This window comes from Melozone crissalis, unplaced genomic scaffold (genome assembly GCF_028551555.1).
Source record: "Melozone crissalis strain CALT ecotype California unplaced genomic scaffold, PUWL_Pcris_2 ptg000548l_1, whole genome shotgun sequence".
Lineage (NCBI taxonomy): Eukaryota > Metazoa > Chordata > Aves > Passeriformes > Passerellidae > Melozone > Melozone crissalis.
The window spans coordinates 32,250-46,793 of record NW_026536244.1 but is presented as its reverse complement, the minus strand read 5'-3'; the positions used below and the strand labels follow the sequence as shown (position 1 = coordinate 46,793).

Genomic DNA, 14,544 nt, shown 5'->3' with positions numbered 1-14,544 from the left:
GAGAATTTTGGGAGAATTTTGGGGAGTTTTTGAGAGACTTTTGTGGGAATTTCAGGGGAATTTTAGGGGGATTTTTGGGGGGATTTTGGGAGAATTTTTGGGGAATTTTGGGGAATTTCAGGGGAATTTTAGGGGGATTTTTGGGGGAATTTTGGGGGAATTTTGGGAAATTTTGTGAGAATTTTGAGGGATTTTTTGCGGGAAGCTTTGGAGAATTTTGAGGGAATTTTGGGAGACAGTTTGGAAGAATTTTGAGGGAATTTTGGGAGAATTTTGGGGGAATTTTGGGGGAATTTTGGGGGAATTTTTTGGGAGGGCTTTATGCCAAGGACCTAGACATGAATTACCCATAAATTAATTAATGATAATTAGTTAATTGCTCACCCAGGTGCGGGTAATACTCGGAGGGCTCCTCGGGCCCGGCCCCGCTCGAGTCGTGGCTCGGGGACGGCGTCGGCGGCTTCACCATCTCGGCCGTCTGCAGGAACCTGCGGCAATTAATTAACGGGGTAATTAACGGGGTAATTAATGGGGGTTAGGATAATTAATGGGGGTTGGGGCAATTATTGGGGGTGGGGCAATTGTTTGGGGCAGTTATGGGGTGGTTTGGGGCAGTTACGGATAATTTTTGGGTCATTTTGAGATAATTTTTGGGTCCCTTTTGCATCGTTTTTTGGGGTCATTTTGGGGTCACTTTTGGGTCATTTTTGTGTCATTTTTGGGTCAACTTTGGGGTCACTTTTGAATCATTCTTGGGATAACTTTGGGTCATTTTTGGGTCATTTTCAGGCCACACTTGTGTCATTTTTGGGGTCATTTCTGGGTCGCTCTGGGGTCATTTTTGGGTCATTTTTGGGTCACTTTCAGACCCCATTTGGGTTCATTTTTGTGTCATTTTTGGGTCATTTTAAGTCATTTTTGGGGTCATTTTTGAGTCACATTTAGGCCACATTTGGGTCATTGTTTTGGTAATTTTTGGGTCATTTTCAGGCCACATTTGGGTCATTGTTTTGGTAATTTTTGGGTCATTTTCAGGCCACATTTGGGTCATTTTAGGGTCACTTTTGGGGCCATTTTTGGATCATTTTGAGATTATTTTAGGGTCAGTTTTGGGTCACTTTTAGGTCTTTTTTGGGTCACTTTTGTATCATTTTTTGGCCATTTTTAGGTCACTTTTGGGCCATTTTTGAGGTCAGTTTCATATCACTTTTAGGCCACGTTTGTGTCACTTTTTGAGTCAATTTTGGGTCACTTTGAGATAAATTTTTGTGTCATTTTTTGCATCATTTTGGAGATCATTTTTGGGTCACTTTTTGCTATTTTCTAGACCTCATTTGTGTCATTTTTTGGCTCATTTCCAGGTCTTTTTGGGTCATTTTTGGGCCGCTTTTGGGTCACTTTCAGGCCACATTTGGGGTCATTTTCTGGGTCATTTTTTGGGTCACTTTTGTGTCACTTTCAGATCATTTTTAGACTCCATTGGTGTCACGTTTTGGGTCATTTTTGGGGTCATTTTTGTGCAATTTTTTGGGTCATTTTTAGGTCACTTTTCGGCCACATTTGGGTCACTTTTGGGGTCATTTTTGGGGTAATTTTGAGGTCACTTTTGGGTCAGTTTCAGGTCACTTTTGGGATCATATTTGGTCCATTTTTTGGATCACTTTTGTGTCACTTCTTGGATAATTTTTGTGCCATTTTTTGGCCATTTTTGTGTCATTTTTGGGTCATTTTTGGCCATTTTTGGTTCATTTTTGTGCCATTTTCCCTCACCTGTAGAGCCCCAGGTCAGTGAACCAATCCTGCACCAGCAGCACCACGTGGCACACGGTGAACAGGAAGGCGGCGATCTGCAGCGACTGCATTTGCATAAATTAGCATAAACCAGCATAACCCCACCTCCTCATCAGCATGACCGACCCCTCGTCAGCATAATTAACCCCTCATTAGCATAATTAACCCCTCATTTACCTGCGTCTCCACGTAGGCGTGGGCAGCGCGAACTCGGGCGGGAGCTTCCGGTCGTTGTTGATCAGGTGATCCAGGTGGGCGGGGCTTAGGATGGGCTGGGGGCGTGACCAAAAAAGGGATGGTGTCAATTAGGTCACACCCACACGAGCAAGGTGGGCGGGGCTTAGGACGGGCTGGGGGCGTGGCTTACAGATGGGCTGGGGCGTGGCCAAGAGGGGCAAGCATGGTGAGGCCACGCCCATCAGATTCGGGTGGGCGGGGCTTAGGATGGGCTGAGGGCATGGCCAAGACCAGTAAGGAAAAGTGAGGCCACGCCCACATCTCCAAATATGGTAATGAGAGGGCAGGGAAAGGGTTAATGGGGAGGTGGGGTGATGAAGGTAATTAGAGTAATTATGGTAATTGGAGTGATTATGGTAATCAGGATAATTATGATAATTAGGGTAAATACGTTAATTGGAGGAATTACAGAAATCGAGGTGATTAAAACTGAGCTAAATGTGGTTGCTAGAGGAATTAATTAAATCCTTAAATCAACACCAATTATGGAATAAATAACGCTAATTAATGAATAATTAATAAATAAATGAAATAAATAAAGCTAATTAAGCACAACTAGCGTTTTTTTCATATAATCAATAATACCTATAAACTAATTAGAATTAATAAAAGATAATTAAGGTGCTTTTAAGTTACTTTTGGGATAACTAACTCTATTAATGAACCTACTAAAGTTACTTGAGCATAACTAAATTACTTTTTGCATAATTATTACTTACTATACATTATCAATTATTCATTATAGATTATTGTTTATTAATTATTATCGATTATTAATTATTAATTTTTACTAATTAATGCCATTAACCAACTAATTACAACAAATAAGCTGCAATTAAGGTACTTTCAAGCTAATTAACACTATTAACTCAATGATTAAGCTTAATTAGCCCAAAGTAATCAACTTTTAGGCTAATTTTTGGACTAATAATCGATATTTAGACAACTATTAATGCTAATTAACAGCAATTAAAGGCGGATAACAACCGATTACAGACAGGTAAAAGGTAAATAGGAGTAATTAAGGGTAATTGAGGTTAATTAGCGTTAATTACCTGTGTATCCAAGAACAGCACGCGCTCCTGGGTGATGAACAGGTCGATGCCCCCGGTCTGGGCCCCGCCCCTCTCGCGCAGCTCCGGCGGCTGCGGCCGGAACACGAAGGAGCTGAAACCAGTATGGACCAGTATGGACCAGTATGGACCAGTATGGACCAGTATGGACCGGTATGGACCAGAATGGACCCATCCCAGTATAAACCAGTAACCCCAAATCCCCTTTAACCATTCCCCAGTATAAACCAGTCTATCCCAGTATATCCGAATCCCCTCCCAGTCCATCCCAGTTTGATCCCAGTCCATCCCAGTCCCTCCCAGTAACCCCAAATCCCCCATTAACCCTTTCCCAGTCCCTCCCAGTTTGTCCCAAGCCCCTCCCAGTACAAACCACTAACCCCAAATCCCCCTTTAAACCCCTTCCCAGTATATCCCAGTTTGATCCCAGTCCCTCCCAGCCCCTCCCAATCCCCTCCCAGTATAAACCAGTCCCTCCCAGTCTGTCCCAGTACCGCGGGTCCTCCTCGGGCTGGTTCCCGGCCAGCAGCGACATCACCGTGGATTTCCCGGTGCCCTGCAGCCCCAGCGCCCCCACCACCAGCACGTCCGTCTGCTCCAGCAGGAACTGGGACAAACTGGGAGTCACTGGGAGCGGCCTGGACACGCCCCCGGCCACGCCCACCCCACTAAACCCCGCCCCCAGCTCCAACTGGGAGTCACTGACAGGGTCCTGGCCCCGCCCACCACACTAAACCCCGCCCCCAGCTCCAACTGGGAGTTACTGTGAGCATCCCAAGCCACGCCCACTACACTAAGCCCGGCCCCAGCCCATACTGGGAGGGTCCTGGCCCCACTCACCACACTAAACCCCACCCCCAGCCCATACTGGGCGTGACTGAGAGGGTCCTGGCCCCGCCCACCACACTAAACCCCGCCCCCAGCTCCAACTGGGAGTTACTGTGAGCATCCCCCCCAAGCCACGCCCACTACACTAAGCCCGGCCCCAGCCCATACTGGAGGGTCCTGGCCCCACTCACCACACTAAACCCCACCCCCAGCCCATACTGGGCGTGACTGAGAGGGTCCTGGCCACGCCCACCACACTAAACCCCGCCCCCAGCCCATACTGGGAGTTACTGTGAGCATCCCAAGCCACGCCCACTACACTTAGCCCTGCCCCAGCCCATACTGGGCGTGACTGAGAGGGTCCTGGCCCCGCCCACCACACTAAACCCCGCCCCCAGCCCCATACTGGGAGTTACTGGGAGGGTCCTGGCCCCGCCCCCTCCACACAGCCACGCCCCCAGCCCATACTGGGAGTTACTGCGAGGGTCCCAAGCCACGCCCACAACATGAAACCCTGCCCCCAGCCCATACTGGGAGTTACTGGGAGGGTCCTGGCCCCACCCACCACACTAAACCCCGCCCCCAGCCCATACTGGGAGTTACAGGGAGAGTCCTGGCCCCGCCCCGTTGAAGCCCCGCCCACTCCTCTTGAAGCCCCGCCCACCTCGAGGGCGCTGTCGCACCAGTTCATTTGCTCGTCCACCAGTTTGATGCTGCTTTTCATCTTCTCGGGCGCCGCCAGCCGGGCCTGGGCCTGGGCAGCTGGGGGAGGGGCCAAGGGGGGACACGCCCACTTGGGGATACGCCCACCAGGCAAAAAACCCCGCCCACTTTTCTGTAATTTGCATAAAGCTAGCCACACCCATTAGAAACGCTGAATGCTTTAGTGCCACAATTGAATTGAAATTTGTGGTTGGCCACGCCCACGGGGACCACACCCAAAATTGGCCACGCCCACAGCACAAACCACGCCCCTTTTGACTAATGAATCCTCTTGACTCTCAAATTTTAGCCCCACCCACAAAATGGCCACACCCCAATAACCACACCCAGTCTTGGCCATGCCCTCAAGCCAAACCACGCCCATCTTGTCTACCCAATAATCTTGAGCCTCATTCTTTAGTCCCGCCCAGAAACTGAAGCCCGCCCCTTTTGGCCACCCAATCTCCATTAGTTTCATCCTTTAGCCCCGCCCAACATGACCACACCCACACCTTCAATTGACCACACCCCCCTCATTCCCCGCCCATTTCCACACCCAATCCTCTCAATTTAGCCCCGCCCACTCAATAAACCCCACCCATTTTAGCTCCTCCCACACCCCCACCTCAGAGCGCGCCCCTTTAAGCCCCGCCCACTCACGGTCCAGCGCGGCGGGCGGGGCCAATCCCCGGCTGTGCAGTTGATAGACAGGCTGGGTGGGGCGTGGCCCCTCCCTCTCGGTGGGCGGGGCTTGCTGTGGGCCCTCCCCTGGTGCTGCCGAGGCTCCGCCCCCTCCCCGCCCCTCCTCCCCCCGCGCTTTCATCAGCACGATGGGCGGGGCCGGCGCGGGAGGGGGCGGGGCTTGTGCTGGCCCCGCCTTTGGAGCGGCCGGAGGCGGCTGCTGCTGGGTAAAAATAGAAAATGACATCATGGGGCGTGGCCACAGCCACTTTTAGGTGTAGCCACACCCCCTTGGATAGTGGCCCCGCCCCCCAGGCTCACCCGTTCTGCAGGGGGCTTGGCCAGGATGATTGGCGTCTTCTGTAGGGTCCCCGCTGGCTCCTCCCCCAGCTCCTGTGGGCGGGGCAAGGTCAGTTAGGCCACGTCCACCATGCTCACAAACAGCCACGCCCACTCAGGTGTAGCCACCCCCCCCTTTCCAGCCTCCCATTGTTCTTTATAGGACTCTAGGCCACGCCTACTGTGTGCCACACTCATCAAAGCCACGCCCCCATTTCCAGCCCCACCCCATCCATCTCCTTCCAGTCATTCCTAAGCCATGCCCCACTCTCTGGTGTTGTCAATCATTTTCAAGCCCTGCCCTCTCCATAATTCCCACCCCATGCAGCTGCTGTCAATCAACCACAAGCTCCACCCCACAGAAGTGTCAATCAATTCTAAGTCCTGCCCCCACATATATGTTGTCAGTCAACCCCAAGCCCCGCCCCATCCCCACACAGCTGCTGTCACTCAAGCCCAAGCCATGTCCTACTCCCCACACGGCTGCTGCCAATCATTTTCAAGCCCCGCCTCACTTACACAGCTGCTGTCAATCAACCCCAAACCCGCCCTACTCCCCACAGAGCTGCTGTCAATCATTAGCAAGCCCCGCCCCACTCCCCACACAACCACTGTCAATCAATCTCAAACCCCGCCCCACTGCCCTCACAACAGCTGTCAATCATTTCCAAACCACGCCCCACCCCCACACAACCACTGTCACTCATCCCCCAAGCCCCACCCCTTAGCCCCGCCCACCCTCCTCTCTCCGCCTCCCTCCGGTTCCTTCTCTCGGTTCCAGCAGCGGCGCCGCGCGCCGGGGGCGGGGCTCTGCCCGGAGTCCGACATGGCGGCGGCACCGGGGCTGCTCCGGGCCCCGAGCGGCTCCTGAGGGGCTCCCGGAGGGTCTTGAGGGGATCCCGGGGAGATTCGGGGCAGTTCCAGAGGATCTTGAGGGCTCCCAGAGGGTCCCGGAGGCTCCTGAGGGGTCCCGGGGAGGTTCGGGAGGGTCCCGGATGCTCCTGAGGGAGTCCCGGAGGTCTTGAGGGGGTCCCGGGAGGTTTCTGAGGGTCCTGAGGGGCTCCCGTAGGGTCTTGAGGGGGTTCCGAAGGTTCCTGACGGGGCGTCGGAGGTTTCTGAAGGGTCCCGGAGGGTCCCGGAGAGGATCCCGGGGGTACCGGAGGCTCCTGAGGGGTCCCGGAGGCTCCTGAGGGGGTCCCGGCGAGGCCCCGAGCGGCTGTCAGGGAGGTTTTTGTGGTTCCCGGGAGGGTTTTATGGGTCCCGGGGAGGTTTTAGGGGTCCCCGGGAAGGTTTCAATGGACCCGGGGAGATTTTTGGGGTCCCCGGGAAGGTTTTGGGGATCCCGGGGAGGTTTTAGTGGCTCCCGGAGCCCCTGAGGGCTCCTGAGGCCCCTTCCGGTTCCGTTCCCGCTGCTCCCGCCCGCGCGCGCGGCCTGAGGGGAAAGGGGGCGTGGCCTGTAGGAGATGGCTGTGCGCATGCGCGGAGCCGTGAAGGCCTTAAAAAAAAATCCTAAAAAAACCCCGAAAACTCAAAAAATCCCCGACAAAAATTCCCTGAAAAATCCCAGAATTTCCCTTTAAAAACCGCCCAAAATCCCAAAATTTCTTTTTAAAAACCCTACAAGAATTCCCATAAAAATGCCCCAAATGTTCCAAAATTTCCCTTTAAAAGCCCCCAAAATTTCTAAAAAAAAATCCGAAAAAAGTGCCTAAATTTATCTTTAAAACTCCCCAAAAATATCCCTAAAAAGTTCCAAAAGTTTTCTAAAAAATCCCCAAAAAATCCCCAAAAAATCCCCGAAAAGTGCCAAAACTTCCCTTAAAAAACCCCAAAACAATCCCCAAAAGATTTTAAAATTTCACCAATATGTTCCAAAATTTCTATTTTAAAAAAGTAAAAAAAAAAAAAACAAAAACAAAACCCATTTAAAAGAATAAACAAAAACCGTCCGGGCGTTCAGGCCACGCCCCCAGCCATTCAACACTATGGCAGTGGGCGTGGCTTACCAGCGGCATTACGTCATGGTAATCGCCTCGTGGGCGTGGCGTAGCGGCCGGCATTACGTCAGCGCCTTAGCGGCGTTGTGGGCGTGGTTTCCGGGGCAGGGGGCGTGGCCTGCACAAAATGGCGGCGCTGCGCGTGCTCGTGGGGGTGAAGCGCGTCATTGACTTTGCCGTCAAGGTAAGGGCACAGCTGGCACACCTGGGCACACCTGGGCACACCTGGGCACCCCCAAACCCCCACAACCATCCCCGCGACTGGCACCGCCCAGGGAGCCCCGAAATCCCGAAATTTGGGGGTTTTTTGGGGTTTTTTTGGGGGGTTTTGGGGGTCTGGGCACACCTGGGCACTCACCTGGGCACACCTAGGCACACCTGGCAACCCCAAAAACCCCGAAATCCCCCCAAAAGTCCACAAAAAATCGCAAAAAAAATCGCAAAGAGTCCCCAAAAATCGAAATAAAATCCCAAAAACTGGGAATGTTTATGGGCTGGGGGGTTGGGCACTGACCTGGGCACACCTGGGCACACCTGGGCATCGTAAAACCCCCAAAAAATCGAAAAAACCACAAAAAAATCGCAAAAAATCACACCAAACAAAATCCAAAAAAAATCCCCAAAAATCCCAAATCCTGGAGGTATTTTTTGGGCATGGAGAGGGCACTGACCTGGGCACACCTGGGCACACCTGGGCATCGTAAAACCCCAAAAAATCCCAAAAAACGTCGGAAAAATCTGCAAAAAACCCAAAAAAATCGCAAAAAATCACAAAAACATCCCAAAAAATCCCAAATCCTGGGGGCTTTTTTTGGGCATGGGGGTTGGCACTGACCTGGGCACACCTGGGCACCCTAAAACCCCCAAAAATAAAAAAAAATTTAAAAAAAATTAAAAAAAAATTAAAAAAATATCCAAAAAAATCCAAAAAATTGCAAAAAAATCGCAAAAAATCCAAATAAAATCCCACATCCTGGGGGTATGTTTTGGGCATGGGGTTGGCACTGACCTGAGCACACCTGGGCACCCTAAAACCCCCAAGAAAACCCAAAAATCCCCCAAAGAATCGCAAAAAAATCACACAAAATCCAAAAAAAATCCGCAAAACATCCCCCAAAATCCCAAATCCTGGGGTTATTTTTTGGGCACTGACCTGGGCACACCTGGGCACCCCAAAAAACCCCAAAAAATCAAAAAAAAATCGCAAAAAAAAAATCCAAAAAAAATCCCCAAAAAATCGCAAAAAATCGCAAAAAAAAATCCACAAAAAATCCCTAAAATTGCCAAATCCTGGAGGAGTTTTTTGGGCACTGACCTGGGCACAGCTGGGCACACCTGGGCACAACTGGGCATCGTAAAACCCCCAAAAAATAAAAAAAAAAATCGCAAAAATATCGCAACAAATCAAAAAAAAAAAAATCGGAAAAAAAATCCCAAAAAATCCCTAAAGGATCCCGCAAAAAATCCCCAAAATTGCCAAACCCCGGGGGTATTTTTTGGGCACTCACCTGGGCACCCCAAAAACCCCAAAAAATCAAAAAAAAATCGCAAAAAAAATCGCAAAAAATCCCCCAAAAAATCGCAAAAAATCGCAAAAAAAATCCGCAAAAAATCCCTAAAATTTCCAAATCCTGGAGGTGTTTTTTGGGCACTGAGCTGGGCACACCTGGGCACACCTGGGCATCGTAAAACCCCCAAAAAATAAACAAAACTCGAAAAAAAATCGAAAAAAAATCGAAAAAAATCGAAAAAAAATCACAAAAACATCCCCAAAATCCCAAATCCTGGGGGTATGTTTTGGGCATGGGGTTGGCACTGACCTGGGCACACCTGGGCACACCTGGGCACACCTGGGCACCCCAAAACCCTCAAAAAATCGAAAAAAAAATCCCCAAAAAAATCGAAAAAAAAATCGAAAAAAATCGGAAAAAAATCGAAAAAAAATCCGAAAAAAATCCCAAAAACCGCCCAGGGTGGCAGCGCCCGCGCTGAGGTGCCCGCCGTGCCCGCAGGTGCGGGTGGCGCCCGGCGGGGGCGCGGTGCAGACGCAGGGCGTGAAGCACTCGCTGAACCCGTTCTGCGAGATCGCCCTGGAGGAGGCCGTCAGGCTGCGCGAGGCGGGCGCGGCCGGCGAGGTCATCGCCGCCAGCCTGGGCGCCAAGGCGTGCCAGGTGAGACGGGCGCGCCCGGGCGGGCAACGGCTGGGGGAGAAACGGTGAAAATTTGGTGAAAATCGGGTGAGAAACGGTGAAAAAACGGGGATTTTAGGGGGTTTTTAAGGGGTTTTTAGGGGGGATTTGGGGGTTTGGGCACAGCTGGGCACACCTGGGGGCACCTTGGCACATGTGAGGGCACCTGGGCTCACCTGGGGGCGCTAAAATGGGGAAAAATGGTGAAAAATGGGTGAAAATTGGGTGAAAATGGTGAAAAAATGGGGATTTTAGGGGGTTTTAAGGGGTTTTTAGGGGGGATTTGGGGGTTTGGGCACAGCTGGGCACACCCGGGGGCACCTTGGCACATGTGAGGGCACCTGGGCACACCTGGGGGCGCTAAAATGGGGAAAAATGGTGAAAAATGGGTGAAAATTGGGTGAAAATTGGGCAAAATTTGGAGATTTGGGGGCGAATTTGGGGTTTGGGCACAGCTGGGCACACCTGGGGGCACCTTGGCACATGTGGGGGCACCTGGGCACACCTGGGCACGCTAAAATGGGGATAAATGGTGAAAATTGGGTAAAAATTGGGCAAAAATGGTGAAAAAATGGAGGTTTTGGCGGGTTTTTAGGGGGGATTTGGGCACACCTGGGCACACCTGGGGGCACCTGGGCACACTAAAATGGGGATAAAGGGTGAAATTTGGGTGAAAAATGGGCAAAATTTTGGGGTTTTGGAGGGAAATTTGGGGTTTGGGCACACCTGGGGGCACCTGGGGGCACCTGGGCACACGTGGGGACAAAAATTGGGTGAAAATTGGGTGAAAAATGGGGAAAAAATGGGGATTTTGGGGGGAACTTTGGGGATTTGGGCACAAATGGGGGCAGGAAAATGGGGATAAATGGTGAAAATTGGGTGAAAATCGATGGAAATTTGGGGGTTTGGGCACAGCTGGGGGCACCTGGGGGCACAAAAATGGGGATAAATGGTGAAAATTGGGTGAAAAATGGGCAAAAAAAAGGATTTTGGGGGGAAATTTGGGGTTTGGGCACACCTGGGGGCACCTGGGGTGGCTCTGGGTTGGTTTCGGGGTTTTTGAGAATTTTGGGGCATTTTTGGGGGTAATTTTGGCATTTTTGGGGCTGATTTTTGGCTATTTTTGTGTGGGTTTTTTTGGCCATTTTTGGGGTTATTTTTTGGCCATTTTTAGGGTTATTTTGGGGTATTTTCGGTGCGTTTTTAACCCTTTCTCTCCCACAGGAAACCCTCCGCACCGCCCCGGCCGTGGCTGATTTTGGGTTATTTTTGGGTTATTTTTGGGTATTTTTGTGCGGATTTTTTTGGGTATTTTTGGGGTAATTTTAAGCCTTTTTTTGGGCCATTTCAGGATATTTTAACCCCTTCCTGCCCACAGGAAACCCTGCGCACCGCCCTGGCCATGGCTGATTTTGGGCTATTTTTGGATTATTTTTGGGTTATTTTTTGTGGGGTTTTTGGGTTATTTTGGGCTGGTTTTGGGGTATTTTTTGGGGTATTTTCGGTCCGTTTTTAACCCCTTCCTGCCCACAGGAAACCCTCCGCACCGCCCCGGCCATGGCTGATTTTGGGTTATTTTTGGGTTATTTTTGGGTATTTTTGTGCGGATTTTTTTGGGTATTTTTGGGGTAATTTTAAGCCTTTTTTTGGGGCCATTTCAGGATATTTTAACCCCTTCCTGCCCACAGGAAACCCTGCGCACCGCCCTGGCCATGGGCGCCGACCGGGCCGTGCTGGCCGAGCTGGCCGAGGGGGCGCCCGCGGGGCCCCGGGAGGTGGCCACGGCCCTGGCGGGGCTGGTGAAGAAACTGCAGCCGCAGCTGGTGCTGCTGGGCAAGCAGGTATTGATCGGTATTGATCGGTTATTGATCACTTATTGATTCCTTATTGATCCCTCATAGAACCCCATAGAATGTTCTAGAACCCTTTACAGGCCCTGGCGGGGCTGGTGAAGAAACTGCAGCCGCAGCTGGTGCTGCGGGGCAAGCAGGGATTGATCGGTATTGATCAGTATTGATTCCTTATTGATTCCAATAAACCCCTATAGATCCCAATGGAACTTTCTAGAACCCCTCTAGATCCCCCACAGACCCCAATAAACCCCTATCGATCCCCTATCGATCGGTTCTGCCCCCCCCCCCCAGGCCATCGATGACGACTGCAACCAGACCGGGCAGCTCCTGGCCGCCATGTTGGACTGGCCGCAGGTAGGCCGCGCGCGCGGGGCATCATGGGATATATTCCCCCCTCATGGGGGGATAAATCCCAGAATCCTCTGCGGTAAATGGGGGGATAAATCCCAGAATCCCTTGCGGTAACGGGGGGATAAATCCCGGCATGGATTGCGGTGGTGGAGCATTGTGGGATATATTCACCCCTAAGTCGCGGGGGATTGTGGGATATATTCACCCCTAAATCGCGGGGGATTGTGGGATATATTCACCCCTAAGTCGCGGGGGATTGTGGGATATATTCACCCCTAAGTCGCAGATAATTGTGGGATATATTCACCCCAAGGCCTGTGAAAATGGGAGGGGGCCCAGTCCATACTGGGAGGGTCCCCAGCCCAAACTGGTCCGATCCCAGCCCAAACTGGTCCGTACTGGTTTCCCCAGGGCACGTTTGCCTCGCGGGTGCAGCTGGAATCCGGCGGCGTGCTGGTGGAGCGCGAGGTGGACGGGGGCCTGGAGACGCTGCGGCTGCGGCTGCCGGCCGTGCTGACGGCGGATCTGAGGCTCAACGAGCCCCGCTACGCCACCCTGCCCAACATCATGGTGAGGGGGCACCCCAAAAATCCCCAACGCTCCCGGGGGGGTCCCCAAAAAACCCCAAAATTCCCAGGAAATTCCCCAAAATTCTGGGGGTTCCCATAGGGTTCAATGGGGGTAGACCTGTTGTCCAGAATGCTGGAGGTCAATGGGAATGGGACCCCCCAAAATTTTATGGGGTTCCCCAAAATTTCTGGGACTCCCCTAAATTTTTGGGTGTTTCACAAATCCCCAGGATCCCCAAATTCCTAAAAAATTCCCAAAATTCCACAAAAATTCCTTTGGTTCCCATAGGGTTCAATGGGGGTAGACCTGTTGTCCGGGATGCCTGGGCTCAATGGGAATGGGATCCCCCCAAAAATTTTATGGGGTTCCCCAAAATTCCTGGGACTCCCCAAATTCCTGGGATCCCCTCAGTCCCCAGGATCCCTAAATTCCTGAGAAATTCCCAAAATCCCCAAAATTCCACAAAAATTCTGGTGGTTCCCATAGGGTTCAATGGGGGCAGACCTGTTGTCCGGGATGCCTGGGGTCAATGGGAATGGGACCCCCCGAAATTTTATGGGGTTCCCCAAAATTCCTGGGATTTCCCTAAATCCTTGGGATCCCCCTAAATCCCCGGGATCCCCCAAATCCCCCAAAACATCCCCAAAAAATCTGAAAAAAAAAAAATTTCTTCAAAAAATCCTGAAAAATCCTCAAAAAATTCCGAAAAAATCTGAAAAAAAAATCCTAAAAAAAATCCCAACATTTCTCTAAAATTTCCCAGTAAATTCCCAATAAATTCCCAATGAATTCCCAATGAAATCCCAAAAATCCCCAATAATTTCCCAGTAAATCCGCAATAATTTACCAATAAATTCCCAATAAATCCCCAATAATTTTCCAATAAAACCCCAATAAATTCCCAATAAATCCCCAATAATTTCCTAATAAATCCCCAATAACTTCCCAAAAATCCCCAATAAATCCCCAATAATTCCCCAATAAATCCCCAATAAATCTCCAATGAATCCCCAATAATTTCCCAATAAATCCCCAATAAATCCCCAATGAATCCCCAATAATTTCCCAAAAATCCCCAATGAATCCCCAATAATTTCCTAATAAATCCCCAGTAATTTCCCAAAAATCCCCAATAAATCCCCAATGAATCCCCAATAATTTCCCGATAATTTCCCAATAAATCCCCAATAATTCCCCAATAATTTCCCGATAATTTCCCAATAAATCCCCAATAATTCCCCAATAATTCCCCAATAATTTCCCAATAATTCCCCGATAATTCCCCAATAATTCTCCAATAAATCCCCAATAAATTCCTGATAAATCCCCAATAAATCCCCAATTTTTATCCCCCCCAGAAAGCCAAGAAGAAGCCCCTGGAGGTGCTCCCGGCCGCCGATCTCGGGGTGCCTGCGGGGCCCCCCCGGCTGAAGGTGCTGCAGGTGCAGGAGCCGCCCCCCAGGGCCGGGGGGGAGAAGGTGGAGAGCGTGGAGAGCCTGCTGGGGAAACTGAGGCACGCCGGCAGGATCTGACACCAGTTCAGACCAGTTCATCCCAGTGACACCCCAGTGCCATCCCCCAGTTCATCCCAGTTTGTTATGGAGAGCCTGCTGGGGAAACTGAGGCACGCCGGCAGGATCTGACACACCAGTGCCTCCCAGTTCATCCCAGTTTGTCCCAGTATAAACCAGTAACACCCCAGTGCCATCCTTGAACCATCCCAGTTCATCCCAGTTGATCCCAGTCCCCTTACTGGGAGAACATCGAGAGCCTGCTGGGGAAACTGAGGCACGCCGGCTGGATCTGAGACCAGTTCATCCCAGTTCATCCCAGTATAACCCAGTTCGTCCCAGTGATGTCCCAGTGCCATCCCCGGTCTGTCCCAGTTTGTCCCACTTCATCCCAGTTCATCCCAGTGTGTCCCAGTTCACCT

The 14,544-nt window shown here is 50.9% G+C and overlaps 2 protein-coding genes across 3 annotated transcripts; one reads left to right on the top strand and one right to left on the bottom strand.

Annotated features, from left to right (window-relative positions):
- Window positions 1–390: 390 nt before the first annotated feature.
- Window positions 391–6,532, bottom strand: SMG9 (SMG9 nonsense mediated mRNA decay factor). The gene is made up of 9 exons (XM_054295236.1): window positions 6,390–6,532; window positions 5,634–5,705; window positions 5,292–5,535; window positions 4,594–4,691; window positions 3,596–3,708; window positions 3,084–3,195; window positions 1,969–2,063; window positions 1,771–1,856; window positions 391–488 (listed from the first exon to the last, which is right to left on the bottom strand). Exons 1-9 carry the CDS (start codon window positions 6,477–6,479, stop codon window positions 463–465), a joined length of 936 nt encoding a protein of 311 aa, XP_054151211.1. The 5' UTR covers window positions 6,480–6,532; the 3' UTR covers window positions 391–462.
- Window positions 6,533–7,757: 1,225 nt separating this feature from the next.
- Window positions 7,758–14,283, top strand: ETFB (electron transfer flavoprotein subunit beta). Of its 2 annotated transcripts, XM_054295237.1 has the most exons (7): window positions 7,758–7,832; window positions 9,661–9,819; window positions 11,526–11,678; window positions 11,982–12,044; window positions 12,453–12,611; window positions 13,970–14,124; window positions 14,236–14,283. In XM_054295237.1, the coding sequence occupies exons 1-7, from the start codon at window positions 7,776–7,778 to the stop codon at window positions 14,252–14,254; spliced, it is 765 nt and encodes a 254-aa protein (XP_054151212.1). In that variant the 5' UTR covers window positions 7,758–7,775; the 3' UTR covers window positions 14,255–14,283. The 2 variants fall into 2 exon arrangements, with proteins under 2 accessions (XP_054151212.1, XP_054151213.1); XM_054295238.1 differs by lacking the exon at window positions 14,236–14,283 and having other exon boundaries at window positions 13,970–14,143.
- Window positions 14,284–14,544: the final 261 nt, after the last annotated feature.